Source organism: Gopherus flavomarginatus, chromosome 2 (genome assembly GCF_025201925.1).
Source record: "Gopherus flavomarginatus isolate rGopFla2 chromosome 2, rGopFla2.mat.asm, whole genome shotgun sequence".
NCBI classification, from domain to species: Eukaryota; Metazoa; Chordata; order Testudines; family Testudinidae; genus Gopherus; species Gopherus flavomarginatus.
Window position 1 is genome coordinate 14167332 of NC_066618.1, and position 16846 is coordinate 14184177.

At 46.5% G+C, this 16846-nt stretch overlaps 1 protein-coding gene across 1 annotated transcript in view; it reads right to left on the minus strand.

Moving 5' to 3' along the window:
• Positions 1-2535: 2535 nt before the first annotated feature.
• The window catches only part of TTC21A (tetratricopeptide repeat domain 21A), a 73353-nt gene continuing 59042 nt past the window's right edge, over positions 2536-16846 (minus strand). The window contains exons 26-29 of the mRNA XM_050941526.1: positions 12726-12950; positions 11943-12063; positions 3833-3900; positions 2536-3748 (exon numbers count right to left, since the gene is read on the minus strand). Coding sequence (XP_050797483.1) covers positions 3671-3748; positions 3833-3900; positions 11943-12063; positions 12726-12950 — 492 coding nt within the window. The 3' untranslated portion in view covers positions 2536-3670. The remainder of the gene's footprint in view (positions 3749-3832; positions 3901-11942; positions 12064-12725; positions 12951-16846) is intronic.

Here is a 16846-nt window from a genome sequence, read left to right on the forward strand (position 1 = left end):
TCCATCCAGCCCAGTATCCTGTCTACCGACAATGGCCAATGCCAAGTGCCCCAGAGGGAGTGAATCTAACAGGTAATCATCAAGTGACCTCTCTCCTGCCATCCATCTCCACCCTCTGACAAACAGAGGCTAGGGACACCATTCCTTACCCATCCTGGCTAATAGCCATTAATGGACTTAACCACTATGCATTTATCTATTTCCTAGAGACTGGCTCCATGGGGTCCCTCACAAACTGGAGACGGTTCCTGTGGGTTTGTCTTTAGTATATCTTATGTACATACTCCATGAACTGAGCATTTGAGTTTGTTCCAGAATCTGGGATGAGCCTACGTTGTGAAAACTGAAATGCTCAAAATAGCACATGCATGTGAATGGACACAGGGTGCTAAAATTAAACTAACCCAGGGGTTCTCAAACTGGGGGTCAGGACCCCTCAGGGGGTCACGAGGTTATTAGTGGGAGTCACGAGCTGTCAGCCTCGACCTCAAACCCTGCTTTGCCTCCAGCATTTATAATAGCGTTAAATATATAAAAAAGTGTTTTTAATTTACAAGGGGGGAGGTCACATTCAGAGGTTTGCTATGTGAAAGAGGTCACCAGTATAAAAGTTTGAGAATCACCGAATTAACCCCTCTGGAGCTTCACGGAATGCAGAGGAGGCAGTGGTCTCCCTTGGCAGGGTGGGAAGGATATAACTCTTCTCATGTGATCCCTCCCCCAACGGCTAATTTTAAATGAAGCTACCCTCCCCTGACATGAATCTCTCTATGCACTGAAATTAAATACAGACTATAATTTGGCATTTGAGAAGTGAAAGGGATGGTAGCCCTAATGGAAAAGCTAACAGCTTGGCTCTTCTGCAAGCCTCAAACTGCTGAATGAGCTTTAGGGTAGGGAAGGCTGTGCGTCCCAAACAGCCTGGCCCTGCCCCCTATCTGACCCCCACCCACTTCCTGCCCCCCCGACTGCCCAACCCCCTCAGAATCCCCAACCCATCCTGCTCCTTGTCCCCTCACTTTCCCCTAAAGACCCCACCCCCTCACACCACCCCAGGACTCCACCCCTGCTCTCTGTCCCCTGACTGCCCTGACCCCTATTCACCCCCCACTGAGTCCTGACAGACCCCTGGAACACCCACAATCCAACCCTCCTATTCCCTGTCCTCTGACCGCCCCCCAACCTCTGCCCCCTCCCTGTCCCCTGGGACTCCCTGCCACTTAGCTAACCCCCCTGGCCCTGGCCCCATACCCCCAGCTCCCTCCCTCACCCGGAGCCTCAGCGCAACCAGCAGCGTCCCTCGACAGCAGCAGCGTGGCTCCAGTGGGGCCCCTGAGCTCCGCCCCGCTCAGAGCCACGTGGTCAGGGGGCAGGACTGCGAGCTCCATGCTGAGCGGAGGGAACTCAGGCCCTGCTGGAGCTCACAGCCCCGCCCCCTGACCACGCAGCTCTAAGAGAGGCAGAGCTCAGGAGCCCCGCCGGAGCCACGCTGTGGCGCTGTTCAGGGACGCTGCTGGATGCGTTGAGGCTCCAGAAGACGCGTGGAGGCAGGGTCGGGCCAGAGCCGGGGTCGGGGAGGGAGCCTCAGCCATTCTCATGGGGGCCCCGGTGGAGCCCAGGGTCTGGGGCAAATTGCCCCATTTGTCCCCTGCTCTGGTCGGCCCTGATATGACACAAAGTCCTATACATTTACTAAACTATATTTACAGTACAGTTACAATGTGCATGAAAAATAACTTCATTGTAATTACTGTGTATAATTGTTATAATAACACATAATTGTTAGTTGAAGTTTACCAACATTATGAATCATTTTTTGTCAATTACATGAATTTCTTAGTAGATATGATGTATTGGTACTTAATCTATAATTAGAGATAAGTTCAGACCAAAACCTTGAATCCAAATACTCCCAGATCTTGGGAAACCTCACATCCAACTCCAGTAATCACAGCAAACCTCTCAATACAAAATGAACAGAACACAAAGTCTACATTTGAACTTTGCAGTTCAGACTCTTCTCTATGTTACAGTAAAAGCTTTGTTTCCTCTCCTTTATGGCCTCAACTCAGTAAAGCATCTCTATTCAAGATAGCACTTAAAACACATACTTAACTTTAACCACGTGTTAAAATTAAACATGTGCTTAAATGTTGTCCTGATAGAGATGAACTTAAACACGTTTAAGTGTTTTCCTAAATCAGATCCAGAATTATGTATTAGTGAGAGAAGATCCCTGCCAAAAGCTAGACTTACGTAAGTAACCTACATTTGGCATTTCATTTTTCATTCAAGTTTCTTTCTCTGCACTCTCTTCTCACAGCCTCATCTAAGTGGAATGCAAACTCACAATCACTCAAGCTTGATTTGAACTTTCAGAGTCCGTATTAAAGTTGGCTCAAAATTAGGGAAGATGAGTATGTCCATGTCTAACAGAACCTCATAACTACATAAGCAAAAAGAGTTCGTTGATACATAATAATGAAGACAAAAAAAACTTTAATCAGTTTAATTTACTTTATATATTGGTCTCAATCGTCAATAAATAAAGGAAAAGGGACAAATTACTTTTCCTTGCCTTGCCTTCTGCTTTTGTTATTGGAGGATGAATTATTTATTTCAATATAACTGCTTTGAATTGTTTGATTATTTGAAGAAGCTGTGAATAAAAATGACATTTCTCTCTCTGTCAGCCAATGCTCCTGCTGAATTAAACTAAGTTGTGGAGAAAAATTCTGTTACATCTAAATATAGATATATATATTTTTTCAAAATAAATTCTCAGCAAGTGTCTAAAAAAAAGTAAAATCAATGAATGAAGAAACTTTAAAAATAAAGTTCAAAACCAAAAACCACATAACGCCTTGGGACAGTACTAGTTCATTAATTTTTTAAAAGAATAGATTAATAGATTTTTTTTCAAAAGGATGACTTAGTCTTATTAAATATAAATGTCTAAACCGTATTTGTTGATAAGACACTAAAGTGGTGTCTGATGTGAATAACCAGTCATTGCTTAAACACTATAGAGTTAATACGTACAGAAATACACACTTCTTTGAAAAGAATTTTAAATATGACATTCACTAGGCAAGTGAGTCCCACAGGCATGCCATAAAGGGAACCTTCAAAACTTTCCTAAACTCTGTACTTAAAATATTTTTAAAGTACTTTGATATACTGTAAATTAAATATATTGAGCCTGAGTGTCATTTACAGTAAATCCTCCTTACACCACTCTAGTAGGGTAAAGGGGATTTAAAGTGTATGTAAACATAGTTTAACTCTCACTTTAAGACTCCTTCACTCTGACAGAATGATAGAAAGGGGCCTTATTAAAAATGAGAATCAGGCCCACTCTGTTTTCTTTCAAAATGAATCCTGTAAATAATGTAGATAAGATAAAGAGGATACATTCTTCTGCTGATTTTACAATTCCCCTTTGTCAGTCCATATACACAGTTTAATGGCCATGCCTGAGTCTTAATAGCTGTTTATTTCCACATGAGTTTTCAGTAGCGTACTTTCTGCAAAGAGGCAAGGCTGAGTTTTGTACTAATTAGAACATCTAAAATGCCTAATAATCTTTACTTTAATTAAGTTTTTATTTCTAGTGCTCATTGACATATTTCTGATATCAAAGCATTTCATATTACCCAGACTTTTATTTTTAGGGTTTGAGAGCTGCTTGAGCCTTTTCCAAAATCTCTTCTCTAATTTTTGGGTAACTTGGACATATCTTCAAAACCTAGTGAAAAAGAAAAGACAGACAGCCAATAAATTGGGCACAATCTATTTCATGATCTAATTAAAAGTTTTCTGTAGCACTTACATCATGACAAACTTCTATTGCCTCCACATATTTCTTATCTTTCAAGTAATTGAAAGCAAGTTTGAAACCTGCAGAAGGGATGGAAAAGATGTGATTTCATTGGATTTAAACACAAAACTACATATAGTGTTAGACTTAACATTTATTAAATAGCACTTCAGGCAAATAACTCTGATGAACTCATGTTAAAATATGATATAACAGAATTGCATCAAAAGAACTTACTTGTAACTTGTGGTGCAAATATTTTCTACAAGGGCATTTTAATTGGATCAATTTATGCATGATGTTAGCAAAATGAAAAGTCAGAAGCCCTTAAAAGAAAAATCCCTGATAAGTAGACAGGGTTTACGCACCCTTTGTACCTAACTCAGCTTGCAGTAAAAGACAGTTATCTTTTCTGTAACTGGTGTTCTTTGAGATGTATTGCTCATGTCCGTTCCATGTTAGCTATGTGTGCTCGCCACATGCACTGGTGCTGGAAGCTTTTTCCTCAGTGGACCATAGAGGACCAGCTCTGGAGCGCTCTGGAGTGGCACGCACATTCTGCGGTATAAGGGCACTGCCGGCTCCCCACACCTCAATTCCTTCTTGTCGGAACTCTGACAGCGGGGAAGGAGAGCGGGTTAGGGAATGGACATGAGCAACACATCTCAAACAACACCATTAGGGAAAAGGTAACTGGCTTTTATTCTTCGAAGCTGCTTACTCATGTCCATTCCATGTTAGGTGACTCCTAAGCAATACCAAGAGAGGTGGGTAGGCGTTCATGGACGGGTAGCTTGGAACACAGCTCTGCCGAACCCAGCATCATCTCTGGCTTGCTGGGTGATGGCATAGTGCGCCGTGAACGTGTAAACCAAAGACCACATTGCGGCTCTGCAAATGTCCTGAATGGGGACATGTGCCAGGAAGGCTGCCGAGGACGCTTGCGCTCTTTCGAGTGCACTTTCACCAGAGACAGCAGTTGGATCTGCGCCAACTCACAACAGATCTGGATGCAGGAGGTGATTCAGTTGGTGATCCTCTGAGAAGACATCGGAAGGCCCTTCATCCTGTCTCCTGTCACGATGAAGAGACGCATCAACCTACAAAAGGGTTTAATGCGCTTCAGGTAAACCACCAAGGCACGTCGGATGTCCAAGGCATGTAACCACCTCTCCTCTCTGATTTTGTGCGGTTTAGGACAGAACATTGGGAGGAATATGTCCTTGCTGATATGGAAGGAAGACACCACCTTCAGCAGGAAGGCCAGATGGGGTCTCAACTGTACCTTGTCCTTGCAGAAGACTATATATGATGGTTCCGAGGTCAAGGCTTTAATCTCGGACACTCGCCTAGCCGATGTCACTGCCACAAGGAAGGCAATTTTCCACGAGAGGTGGGAAAGGGAACAAGAATCCAAGGGTTCGAAGGGTGCACCCATGAGTCTGGAGGGAACCAGATTGAGGTCCCATTATGGGACAGGATCCCTAATGGGAGGGAAGAGCTTTTCAAGGCCCTTCAGGAATCTGACTGACATCTCGTGCAAGAACACTGATTTACCCTGGATTGGCGGCTGGAAAGCTGAAATGGCAACAAGATGAATCTTGATAGAAAAGAGGGCCAAGCCCTGATTCTTCAGAAGGAGCAGATATTCCAAAATGGACTGCAGAGAAGAGCGCACTGGGGAGACACTATGCTCAGACGCCCAGTGGGAGAACCTTGTCCACTTTACCAGGTAAGTCGCCCTAGTGGAGGGTTTTCTACTTTCTACTGCCACACTTCCCTGGAGCAAGCTTGTTCCTCCGGATTCAATCATGCAGCATCCATGTCGTGAGGTGGAGGGAGGCAAGGCTGGGGTGCAGGAGGCGACCAGGATCTTGCAAGAGAAGGCCCGGGCGGTTGGGCAGCAGCCACGGGGGGAGAGGGGGGTCGAGGTACAGGTAGATCAGGATACCCCAAGTAGCCTGAGGTAAGCTGCCACCACTGACATGCATTTTGTAAACACGTTTGGTGCTGTTGCCTGGCCAAAAGGAAGAACTGTGAACTGGAAGTGCGTGGATCTCACCATGAAGTGGAGGAAGAGTCTGTGGCCTTGAAAGACTGCTATATGAAAGTATCAGAGTGATAGCCATGTTAGTCTGTATCAGTAAAAACAACGAGGAGTCCTTGTGGCACCTTAGAGACTAACACATTTATTTGGGCATAAGCTTTTGTGGGCTAAAATGCACTTCATCAGATGCATGGAGTGGAAAATACAGGAGTGGGTATAAATACATGAAAAGATGGGAGTTGCCTTACCAAGTGTGAGGTCAGTCTAATGAGACAATTCAATTAACAGTAGGATACCAAGGGCGGAAAAATAACTTTTTGTAGTGGTAATGAAAGTGGCCCATTTCAAACAGTTGGCAAGAAGATATGGGTAATAGTAGGGGGAAATTAGTATGGGGGAAATTAAGTTAAGGTTTTGTAATGACCCAACCACTCCCAGTCTTTATTCAAGCCTAATATAATGGTGTCCAGGTTTGCAAATGAATTCCAGTTCTGCAGTTTCAAGTTGGAGTTTGTTTTTCAAGTTTTTTTGTTGAAGAATTGTCTCTTTTAGGTCTGTTATTGAGTGACCAGGGAGACTGAAGTTCTCGCCTACTGGTTTTGGAACGTTATAATTCCTGATGTCAGATGAGCTTTTGCATTGTCTTGCGCGACTGTTGGTGGGGGCCCCATGATGGCCTCATCAGGGGATGAGGAGGAGGATGCAGGTGCAGCAAGAGTCACCACCTCTGTGACCTGCTTGGCCAGGCCTTCATCCTCCTCCTGTTACATATGGGGGGTTCCAGGCAAGGTGGCCTCTGTCTCAGGCGGGCAGGAGACCGTGGCAGAGGGCTTGTTGGAACCTCCTGACACCAATTTATGCCCTTGGAATGGCTGTGGAAACCCCCATGGGTTCCAAGAGTGCCATGGCATGGGCCATTGGCCCAGAGGGCAGGAGTGTCCCAGTGCCACCAGCAGAGGACCTTGACTCACCTGCAGAGGTTCCTAGTCTGACTCAGAGCCCGAGGATGGAGGGTTATGTTCCGGAGACCGGGACTGTACCAAGGCCGACCAGGTGTCTTGGTCCCAGCTGTGCCCACCGCCACGCTCTGAGTGGGATCTGTATGTGGTCAATGACCCACTGTGTTGAGATCCTGGTGACCGGTGTCAGCATTGATCTATGCCGAACACCTCCTGACCAGTGCTGAATCATAGAGCGGGAGCGAGAGGATGACTGATGTCGTAATGATGAGTACTGACGCAGGCATGGCGACTTAGGTTGGTAGGCCAGTGACCGTTACTGAGAGTCCCAACGGAGGCTGTTGCAGGAATGGCGTTGATCTAAAGGGGAGCTGCTATGACGGTACCGGGATTGCAGGGTTGTGCATGCCTCAGTAGGTCTATACCACCTTGCCAGAGACCGATGCTTCAAGTCCACAGAGTGATGGCCAGAATCCGGAGACGGGCGCCGAAGGCTCCGACTAGTAGGCAGCCCTATGTCCAAGGCACGGTGGCTCTGTGCGGGGAAGCACTGGTGGGACACTCCCTGGGGTGGCGAGAGGTGCAGCACTGATGAGGACTGAGGGGGTGGTCCAAAGGCAGGCGTACTCCTTGATTTGGAAGCTGCCATTGCTGATGTTGGCAGAACTGGGAGGGACAAGATATCCTGTACTGCCTGCAGGGCCTCTAGAGTCAATGGCATCACCAGGTGCCAGACTCCTGTGCCACTGTCTGGGATGGTGGGCATGTCCCAGGATGGGCTAACCCTCTCAACCAAAGCTGGGGTCCGACTCCCACTTGGAGGTGATGAGCCACCCTTTGTGGGTCTAGGCTTGCCTCTTGCCCTCTCCTTGCCCTTGCGAGCAGAAGACCGACCACTCCCGGTCTTCCTCTTCTTACTGGCTGGTGCCAGGGAAGTGGATTTTCGCCTGTCTGACGACGGGGGTGCTCTTCTCAAAGCTGCGGTGCTGCGTGTGGAGTTCAATCGCGGCTGCTCCAGTGTTGGTGTCAGCACTGACTCCATAAGGAACGCTTTAAGTTGGATGTCCCACTCTTTCTTAGCGTGAGGCTTAAATCTCCTGCAGATGTGACACCTTTCGCTGATATGAGACTCCCCTAAACATCTTAAATAACTAGTGTTGGGATCACTGACCAGTATAAGTTTCCTACAACAGTCATAGTTCTTAAAACCCGGAGACTGGGTCATGCCCCACCCCAAGGCTAAGTCCTGTCTGGGGCTTGGTCTACACTACGCGTTTAAACCGATTTTAGCAGCGTTAAACCGATTTAACGCTGTACCCATCCACACTACGAGGCCCTTTATATCAATATAAAGGGCTCTTTAAATCAGTTTCTGTACTCCTCCCCGACGAGAGGAGTAGTGCTAAAATCGGTATTACCATATCGGATTAGGGTTAGTGTGGCCGCAAATCGATGGTATTGGCCTCTGGGTGGTATCCCACAGTGCACCACTGTGACCGCTCTGGACAGCAATCTGAACTTGGATGCAGTGGCCAAGTAAAAAGGAAAAGCCCCGTGAAATTTTGATTTTCATTTCCTGTTTGCCCAGCACGGAGCTCTGATCAGCACGGGTGGCAATGCAGTCCCAAATCCAAAAAAAGCTCCAGCATGGACCGTACGGGAGATACTGGATCTGATTGGTGTATGGGGAAACAAATCTGTTCTTTCAGAGCTCCGTTACAGAAGACGAAATGCCAAAGCGTTTGAAAAAAAAATCTACAGGCTACAAAGTGCTGTGTGACAAGCGTAACGGGAAGCCAGAGACTCAAATGGATGCTCATGGAGGGAGGGAGGGGGTATTGAGGACTCCAGCTATTCCACAGTCCCCAGCAGTCTCCGAAAAGTATTTGCATTCTTGGCTGAGCTCCCAATGCCTGTAGGTTCAAACACATTGTCCGGCATGGTTCAGGGAGTAGCTCGTCAATTTACTCCCCACCCTCACGTGAAAGAAAAAGGAAAGAAATACTTTCTTGACTTTTTTCAGTGTCACCCTATGTCTACTGAATGCTGCTGGTAGACGCGATACTGCAGCAGTGAAGAGCAGTATCCGCTCCTCTCCCCTCCCTGATGGCAGACGGTACAATATGACTGATATCCGTCATCACCATCAGCCCGTAAGTGCTCCTGGCTTGCCTCAGGTGAGGTCGGCCGGGGGAGCCTGGGTAAAAATAGGAATGATTCCTGGTCATTCCCAGTAGATGGGACAGAACGGCTGGTAACCGTCCTCATCATAGCAACTGGGGGCTGAGCTCTATCAGCCCCTTCCCCTTCCTGTGTAAAGAAAAGATTTTGTACTGCCTGGACTATCATAGCAGCGGGATGCTGGGCTCCTCTCCTCCGCACCGCTTAATGTCCTGCCTGGACTGTCATAGCGCCGGGAGGCTGCCTCCCCCTCATTTTCTCTCACTAACAAGTCAGTGTTTCTTATTCCTGCATTCTTTATAATTTCATGACACAAATGGGGGGTACACTGCCATGGTAGCCCAGGAAGGTTGGGGGAGGAGGGAAGCAATGGGTGGGGTTGTTGCAGGGGCACCCCCCGTGAATGGCATGTAGTTTATCATTTCTGCGGGATCTAACACGGAGCAGCTGTGCTCTCTGATACACTGGTTCTCTAGTACACTTGCCCCATATTCTAGGCAGGACTGACTCTATTTTTAGAAACCATAAAGGAGGGATTGACTCGGGGAGTCATTCCCAGTTTTGCCTTTGCGCCCCCGGCTGACCTCAGCCAGGGGCACACATGATTGTAGACAGTACAGAAGGACAGATAACTGTCATCTCATTGCCAATTTACACCGGCAGCAGACGGTACAGAATGACTGGTAACCATCTCTGCTACCATGCAAAAGAAAATGAATGCTGCTGTGTAGCGCTGGAGTATTGCCTCTGTTCGCGGCATCCCGTACACATACGGTGACTGTAAAAAAAAAAGGCTAAACGGGCTCCATGGTTGCTGTGCTATTGCGTCTGCCAGGGCAATCCAGGGAAAAAGGGCGTGAAATGATTGTCTGCCGTTGCTTTCCCGGAGGAAGGAATGACTGACGACATTTACCCAGAACCACCCGCAACAATGACTTTTGCCCCATCAGCCACTGGGCTCTCAACCCAGAATTCTAAAGGGCTGGGGAGACTGCAGGAACTATGGGATAGCTACAGAATAGCTAACCACAGTGCAACACTCCGGAAATAGACGCTAGCCTCGGACCGTGGACGCACACCGCCGAATTAATGTGCTTAGTGTGGCCGCGTGCACTCGACTTTATACAATCTGTTTTATAAAACCGGTTTATGTAAAATTGGAATAATTCCATAGTGTAGACGTACCCTGGGACACTCTAATTAAAAACACACTAAGGGAACTAATACTAAATGATATAACTATTTACAATAGAAAGTTTGCAACAAGCAATTTCTAGAGATGGAAAGGTTTGCCGAAGCAAAGGAACGTTCCATCACTGTCACTGGTGGTAAGAAGGAACTGAGTGCGGGAGGTGGCGCTGGCACCCTTTATACGGCAGCATATGTGTGCCACTCCAGAGGGCGCCAGAGCTGGTCCCCTATGGATACCACTGAGTGAAAAACTTCCAGCACCGGTGCATGTGGTGAGCACACACACCTAACATGGAATGAACATGAGCGAGCACTCAAAGAAGAAGGGCTGGATCCTGCAAAATTCTGAGAACTTTGCAGTCTCAAGCCATGTCCTATGCTGTGCAAAACAGCCTTAAATTCATCTTAAAGAACTAGTAGAAAATCCTCTAGTGGTGAGAGGCCAGCATAGTGGCCCCAACATAACTAGCTTCTCAGCCCGTGGAATAGCATGTGTGGCCAGGGAAAAGGGGCATAAGAACAGCCATACTAGGTCAGACCAAAGGTCCATCCAGCCCAGTATCCCTGTCTGCTGACAGTGGCCAACGCCAGGTCCCCCAGAGGGAGTGAATCTAACAGGTAATGATTAAGTGATCTCTCTCCTGCTTTTCAGCTCCACCCTCTGACAACCAGCGGCTAGGGAAACCGTCAGAAGAGCCAACTTTCTCTGGCGCTGGTGGGTGCCTGCACCCCCCACCCGTTTCCTTGACTCTGTCCTGACTCCACCCTACCCTGCCCCCACTCCAACCGCATCCCCTAAGTCCCCGCCCTAACTCTGCCCCTTCCCAGCCCCTATTGGATCCCTTCCCCAAATCCCTGCTCCGGCCCCGCCTCTTCCCCCAGCGCGCCATGTTCTCTCTGCCCTGCGAATCAGCTGTTTCATGGCACAAGCGCTGGGAGGGAGGGGAGAGAAGCAGGACTTGGCAGCGCGCTCACGGAAGAAGCGGAGGCGGAAGTGAGCTAGAGCAGGGAGGTGGCGCGGGGCCACAGGGAGCTGCTGGAGGAAGCTGAGCACCCACTGATTTTTTTCTGTGGATGCTCCAGCCCTGGAGCACCCATGGAGTCGACGCCTATGGACACTGTTCCTTACCCATGGCTATGTCCCTATGCTTTGGTGATTTCAGCAGCTGGAACAACTCACTGGGGCTGTGAGCTACTGGTATAATGTACATTAATTTGAGGGACTGAACCAGTATATGGTGGCTTGTGGAATGAGAGAGAGAGAAAAGATGTCTTAAAGCCACCTTTTCACTCACCTCAAGAGCAGTCCAGGATCTGGCCCAACGTGTATAACATTCATTAGTCATATGCAGTAGGTCTGGAAACCAAGACGGATTCTTCCTTTCAGTCTTTCAGCTTACAAGAAATCTTTTCCAAGTACGCCAATACCTCTATCTCCACAGACATCTCTTCTGCACTCCTCTACATGCAACTATTTTGTACTTGGCCCTTCTGCAGATTTTCACTTTTCTTACACCATTATGCAATATTAAAATGAGCTGTCAATAAACTCTTATCAGCATTCTGGATCAAATACTGCCCTTAATTACACCTCTGTAATACCACTATCTTCAGCTTGGTTGCATGGGTGTAACTGGGGGCAGAAGCATCTATTACATCATCACAATTTGTTACGCTTTCAGGAATAAATGTGCTGGATGATATTCAGGTGGAACTTGAGCTAGAACAGTACTTCTCAACTCACCAACAGCAGGATTTGCTTGATTACTGTATTTCCAAGCGAATTCATAATTAGTTGCAGCATCCTTATAGGCCTGTTCTTTCTCCATGATAAAACCCATGTATTCATAAGCTTTTGAACAAGACTAAAAAAACCAAAACCACAAAATGTTACAGCATTATTGAGAATACTTAGCATACCCAAATGTCATAACAGCATTGATCTTTCATATCTTAGTGAATTTAAATTGTGATCAAGATTGTAAATACAGGGGCTCAAATTACATTTTTCAATTAAATATAAATGTAATATTGCACTGTTTCCTCTGTCTGTTTTTCTTATGAAATGTATAGCTTGAAGTTTTATTCTTAAGATAATAATAAGATGTGCACTAAAATACAGAATGCACAACATGACCAAGTTAACATTACCGTTATGAGCTTAACTTTTGCATTTCCTGGCTTTCTGTTGTTTAAAATGTTCAACCTTAATGTTGCACTAATTTTGTGTGTGTGTGTGTGTGTGTGTGTGTGTTTAGGGTCACAATAGTAAAATCAATAATGAAAGTCTCACCAATTTCAGCGTGATGAAGATTTTGCCATTAACTATCATTAAATGAATTATTATTATCCACTACCTAATTTTATTGTAAATCAGGTTCTAAATTATAGCTGCTCCTTATAGCTGTTACTTTTGGGGTTATTGTAAGTGGCTATTAATGAAAACAACTCTATTTGTGTTCCTAACTCGTCACAGTGTTTTCTGACTTTTCAAGATCTCCTTGTAAACACCTCCTTTTCCTCTCACCTTATTGTATTGTAAGCAGCGTTTCAGTTGTTCAGTTGCAAGATCATACTTTCCACTTTTGCAGTATATGTCAGACAATAACATCCAACTTTTTTCTAACTCTTCAGCATCAGATAAAGTCCAGTTAGCTTTGGCTAACCGTTTTAGCTGGGTTCTGGCCTTGGGAGTCTGTTTCAGAATCATATAGGCTTGGGCCATTGCCAAAATAGCTGGAACACTTTCCCTCTAAGAAATAAAAGCAGAAATACTATTGTTTAAACATTAAGCTCTTTCCATGGTCTAGAAACATTACTGGTTTTATTCTCTTACTTTAAAAATTAACAACTTTCATTATTGAACCATATTTCATTTGGATTATTAAAAACAACATGGTTGTCAGATTGTTAAATAAACTTTAGTTTAATTTTCCTTATGCTATCTAGTCTGTCATAAACAATTAGAGATGACAATCTAATGCCCTAATCTTGCAACTGAATCCATTCAGACGGACCATTATGATCACACAGTGTAGATGGATCTATAGATGAAAGCATTATATGAGAGTTATATATTTTATTATGATGATGATTAAGAATGAGAAGCCAACGGTACTCCAAGCACACCCAAGATCCACGTGTGGATCCTATTGTAAAACTGAGGTCCTAGATGTATTGGTATTTGGGGTGACAAGGTAATTGTTAAAAACAAACAACCTCAAATTTAACTATGACATACATTCTAATACGTTTATAAAGAATGTCCTCTCTCTGTCCCCATGAAAGCACCTAGGATGGGTGTGTACAATCATAAAGCACTGTATAAAACAGAACCTCCCCACCCCCCCCGAATAATATAATGAAAAACAAACAAAATGATAAACTCTAAAACAGAAAGCTAGGAAGGTAAAAGGAAAAGTATAGAAAATACCAAGGGGGAAAACATTCCATATCCTAGGAGGCCATGGCAGCAAACACACAACTGCAATGATGGAGTTGGGTGCTGTCGGAGTGTGCTAATACAGTTGTGCAGTGCAGTACAGCACAACTTGGACTATCCAATCCTCGACTATCCAAAGCGCTCTGTTAACCAAATCAGGGTCTGGGGCTCAATTCTGCCAACTGCTGAGCATTTTACCTCCTATTAAGCAAATCTTTTATGCCTGTGCTTAACTTTAAGCGTTCATGTAGTCCTCCTGAAGTCAGTACGAGTACTCATATGTTTACAATTAAGCACGTCATAAATACTTCACTTGATTAGGACCAAAGTGTTCAGCAACTTGTAGGATCAAACTCCTGTTTCCCAACATTTAGTTGACTACAATGAAAATTCCCCTAATTAACCAAAACCTCAATAATCCAAACTTAACCATGCACTTCATATAATTAAAGCATTCGTCAATGAAAATGAAAAAATCTTAGCTATTTTCTTTTCATAATGTAAGCAGAGTCAGGATAAGCTCTACCCTGACATCTGGTGGAAAGAATGTCAGAGAGTTTATTTGCATAGACACGCCTACCCTATCCCAGATTGCTGAGCGGTGGGACTGCTTGGTGACAAATGACTCACCCTCAGTTGGGTGGTACTTGCTAGACAAGGGTCATGGGTTCCAAAACCCAGTGAAGTAGAGAGGCTGGGGACAGGTATCTGTGCCTGGTGGTGCAGTCTCCTTGTGGAGCCAGAAGCACCAGTTGCACCCCCTCCTCTCTCCACTGTGGAATGTCAGAGTTGATTTTTTTCTTCCCTCAAGAATTTAATTACAGGTTACTGAGCTGAACTCACTTTGGGCTAATGGTGCACTTGCACTGGGGCTCCCCCACTAAGAGCTGAGATCACTAAGAGTTGAAATCACAAAAAAGCTGAAATGACTGAGCTGAGAGCACTGAGCATTGTACTAGCTAGTGGGGGAGCCTGAAGATATGCTGTGGAACAGAGCAGCTGGCGGAGTGGAGCAGTTGCGGGGACGGCTGGAGCGGATCACGGGACAGCTGGTGGCAGCAGAGCGGCTGGCAGAGCGGAGTAGCTGTGGGACGGGTGGAGCGGCCCACAGAGTGAGCGGAGCCGAGCAGTTTTGCAGAGCAGCTCATGGAGCAGAGCAGCTGGTGGAGCGGAGCAGTTCCTGAGGACGGCTGGAGGAGCAGAGTGGAGCGGCTGGTGAAGCGGAGCAGTTCGTGGAGAAGGCGGAAGCAGAACCCACGGAGAGGCAGGGCAGTTGGCCCTGGACCACGTAAGGTGCCCCTTTCTACCCAGGCTGGGGGGAGGGACCTCTACAGATAGACTCTCGAACTCTGGGGTGGCATTGACCAGAGACTTTTGGGTTGTTGGACTTTGGGGTGATTGGACTTAAAACCCTAAGCGGAAAAAGGACAGTGCCAAACGTACTTGGAGGTGGGTTTTTGTTTATGGTTTGTGTTATAACCCTGTTTGTGGTGTTTCTCCAGTGGGATGCCGCATTGATTCCTTCCTTTATTAAAAAAGATTTTGCTACACTCAGACTCCGTGCTTGCGAGAGGGGAAGTATTGCCTCCTAGAGGCGCCCAGGGGGGTGTGGTATGTGAATGTCCCAGGTCACTGGGTGGGGGCTCGAGCCGGTTATGCATTGTGTTACTGAAACGGAACCCCTGGATACTGAACCCGGCCCTTGTTGCTGCCAACTAAAGGGGCAGAAGGGTTACATTTTTGGGGGCTCGTCCGGGATGCCTGGGTCAGTACCCCTCGCAAGCACTTGTTGAGTGTTCCACTGTATTGGGAAATAATTATGTTTATATTTTGAGGAAACTACTGTTTGTATAATGGCTAATATGTCGGGTTTGTTGGGCCCCAGTCCTGCAGCCTCTAGCTCAGGGGCGGCAGACTCAGCCTATGATTGGGCAAAAGCACTGGGGCATATATTGGAAAAGATTGTGTTGGCCTATGCTACGTCAAACTCTTGTCGTAAGTTAAGGTTATTTGATGGGGAAGAGGAGTTTGAACTTTGGTCGGAGCATACTACTGAAATGCTGCGGGAGTGGGCCGTACCCGATGTAGAAAAGCGACGATGTCTAATAGAGAGCCTTAGTGGCCCAGCATTAGATGTAATTCGCACCCTGAAGCTCATTGACCCTGAGGTCAGTGTGAAGGACTGCCTAGAGGCCCTTGATAATACCTTTGGGAGCGTAGAGGGCCCTGAGGACAGTTACTGTAAATTCATTAATTCCCGACAGCAAAGGGGTGAGAAAATTTCAGCCTATATACAGAGGCTGGAGAGACTACTTCAGAGAGCTGTTATGAGGGGAGCAGTGACTGCTGAGCAGATGGATCAGACCAGACTGGCTCAAGTTGTAAGAGGGACTCAGTATCGGAACCCAATCCTACTTCATCTCCGACTAAGAGAACGGCAGGAACATCCCCCAAGTTACTCCCAGCTGATAAAGGAGGTCAGGGAAGAAGAAGAAAGGCAGGCAGCCAGCGAGTGTTGGGAAGCCCAAACATTGGAACGAGCCAGTACGACACCACCGCCAATGGCCAGTGTACTGATGGTGAGCACCACAGAGGAACTTGCCCAACAAATGCAGGTCCTGACAGAACGGATAGCTGAGCTGCAAAGCATCATTGACCAAGCTAAGACTTCCCGGAATAAGGAGCCTCAGACTGTGATGATAGAGAAGTCAGTATCTAGAGTCACCGTCCCACCTCGCCGAATGGGGAAAGGACACTTCTTTTGCTACCGGTGTGGTCAGGATGGGCACAGTGCTGCTAACTGCCATAAGGAAGAGAACCCCTCCTTAGTGTATGAAAAGCTGAGGATCAGTTGGGAGAGATCCAGTAGCTGCCAGAAGGTCCGGGGACAGAGACCATCTAGGCCTAGAGGATTTGAAGATTCCCCCAGAAGAGACCAACCAGCTGGGATCCCTGCAGGACTGATAGGGCCTCGAGCAGAGGTCATGGTGAGGATTGAAGGGGCGGAGTGTAAAGCCGTGCTTGACACTGGATCTCAAGTGACTATTATATTTCAGTCATTCTACCAACAGATGCTTAGGCACCTGCCCATACAGCCACTGACTGGCATTGGTCTGTGTGGCCTCAGCATGGATGAATACCCTTATCAGGGCTATGTCATAGTACACCTGGAATTCCCAGAAGAGATTGCTGGGGTAAGACAGGAG